Source organism: Charadrius vociferus, unplaced genomic scaffold (assembly GCF_000708025.1).
Source record: "Charadrius vociferus isolate BGI_N301 unplaced genomic scaffold, ASM70802v2 scaffold14, whole genome shotgun sequence".
Lineage (NCBI taxonomy): Eukaryota > Metazoa > Chordata > Aves > Charadriiformes > Charadriidae > Charadrius > Charadrius vociferus.
In genome coordinates, this window is record NW_009648876.1 from 9,555,825 (window position 1) to 9,558,094 (window position 2,270).

At 61.3% G+C, this 2,270-nt stretch overlaps 1 protein-coding gene across 1 annotated transcript in view; it reads right to left on the reverse strand.

Annotated features, from left to right (window-relative positions):
* Positions 1–2,083, reverse strand: part of PGF (placental growth factor) — a 4,519-nt gene extending 2,436 nt beyond the window's left edge. Inside the window, exons 1-3 of the mRNA XM_009887036.1 lie at positions 2,041–2,083; positions 1,781–1,977; positions 258–334 (exon numbers count right to left, since the gene is read on the reverse strand). Coding sequence (XP_009885338.1) covers positions 258–334; positions 1,781–1,977; positions 2,041–2,083 — 317 coding nt within the window. The remainder of the gene's footprint in view (positions 1–257; positions 335–1,780; positions 1,978–2,040) is intronic.
* Between the last annotated feature and the right edge of the window lie 187 nt (positions 2,084–2,270).

The following is a 2,270-nucleotide window of genomic DNA, read 5'->3' on the forward strand; positions in this document are numbered from 1 at the left end:
CCGGCGCACAGAGCTGGGGTGCCGCAGCAGCTCCAGCCACCGCAGGCAGTGCTGCGCACCCCCTTGGCTGCGGGGAGCAGGCTGCAGAGGCACAGTGCAGCCCACAGCCGAGCAAGGGCCATAAGCACCAGCAAACCCCAGCGCAGAGACAGTGGGGGTGTCCCAGCACAGCTGTGGTACCCCCAGGTCATCCTTGTCCCATGCACAGGGTGAGCTGGCAGGGCACAGGGGTGCAAAACGAGCCCAGGGGTCCCTACCTGCACTCGCACTGCTTGTGCTCGGTGAACGTCATCTCCACGTAGGGTGCCTCCCCGTTTGGCTTTATCTTCAGGAGCTGAAAGAGGAGCAAAGGTTACTTCCCGGCCGGCGGCAGGAGGGGGGCTGGAAGGGCTCCCACAGCACTGCCTCGCCACCCCAGCCTCTCCTCTCGGGCAGACGCGTGTCTAACCTGTTTCTCGGGACCTCCGGCAGTGAAGACTCCACCTCCGCACGCAGGCAGCACCGGCCAGGCCCAGCCACCCCGATGGCTTGGGAGGCTCTGCCAGTGCCGCCCCGTGTCTTCAGGGCTGTAATTTAAGTCCCATGGTCTTGGGATTTCCCAGCCTTAGAGGAGATTTTTTTCTGTCTCTGCCTTCATGGAGAGCTTTCACATATTTGACCACTTTGCACATCTCCCTTCTGTGATGGAAATATCCCCCTATTCACATTTCCCAGACCATTCCCGTTGCTGCTGCCTCCTCCTGGCCCCTTTTCCCACAGTACTGAGCCTGGAGTCAGCACCACGGTGCCTCCCCAGCCCAGGGGTGCAGGATTGACCCTGCCACATGTCAGTTCACAGCTCAGCCTGGAGTTTGAGTAGGACATTGAGGGGCTTCACGAGGTACGTTCATCATTGGTGTGATCCACACTAACCCCTCACAGCGGTGCCTGGCGTTGCCACCCCACACACAGCAGCAGGATCCCTCCTGTGGAGGGAGACCTGTGCTTGGGGGTTTGCTTCCCGTTCACGTCAAGCTCTTGCTCCATCTTAGTCAAGATTTTTTTGGGAGCCTCCCACCCTGCCTTCTAACAAGCTTTTCCACCCCAGAGGGACCAAAATCACTGGTGATTTATTGCAGGCACTCTCTAGTTTGTTCCCACAGCAAAGCAGAGCTTTTCCCTGCTCCCCGCAGCAGCAGTGGGTTGATCTCCGGCAGCGCAAACACAACGGCTGCCAGGCGCATGGGGAAGAGCCGACCGCCAGCTTGTTTGCAGCCGGCGGTCTTCCACCCCACTTCGCACAGCTCCCACAGTGGGGACTGGAAACATGGCTGGCACAGCTCTTCATGCTCACCAATCCCCCAGCATACATTCACTGTCAGCACCAGGGTGAGCCTCACTTCTCCCTGCGATTCAGGGGCAGCGCCTGCTTTGCCCCAGCAGGCAGAATCATGGGCTACTGGGAAACCTCCAGCCCCACCACAGAATAGGGAAAGTCTGGAAAGGTGATGACAGTCAGCCTGACAGACAGACCACTCAGAGAGGAGAGGGCAGGGAAGTGGGGAATGAGGCCGGTGCCACCAGGGGTGTCACCTGGCCTCAGGGACAAGCCCAAAGAGCAGGCAGAGGGACCCTCTTGGTTTTGCATGCACTCGAGCAGTTGTGAGTAAGCCCCCTCCCCTGTTATCCAGGCTGCTACGATGCCTGGAGGATGCAAAGCTGCAAGTTCACCCTCGCGGTGCTTGGTGAGGAGCCCACCACCACCCCGGCACAGCCACGGACCCGCAGCGGCAGTGCTTACCTGCATGGTGACCGTGCTTGTCTCCACAGGGACGCAGCGGAGACCCTCATCCCCACAGCAGCCTCCGCAGCGCTGCAGAGAGACGCAGGAGGGTCTGAAAATGTACTCCACCTCGTTGGGGAACTCGGTAATGACGTCCACCAGCTGCTCCAGAGGCCGGCAGAAACTACGATTCCAGATCTCCCGAAAAGTCAGGACTGCAAGAGAGCGGGGTGGGGGGCCCATAAGGAGGTGCCCCGGGGAGACTGAGCCCAACTGACCCTCGGCCGGGGCAGGTGCAACAGCCGCGGTGGGGTCCTGCATCCATCACGGGGCCACAGGGATGCTGAGGACCCTTTTGTGCCCCCAGTAAGCCCATCACGGCACTGGTACGAGGGCTCACACAGCCACCACGTGCACCTCGATGGGCTCTTTCTCCACCTGCCCGCCAGCTCCGTCTCCTCCTTCCCAGGCGCCCCGCTTCCCCCCCGCACCCCGCCGCGGCGGGGCT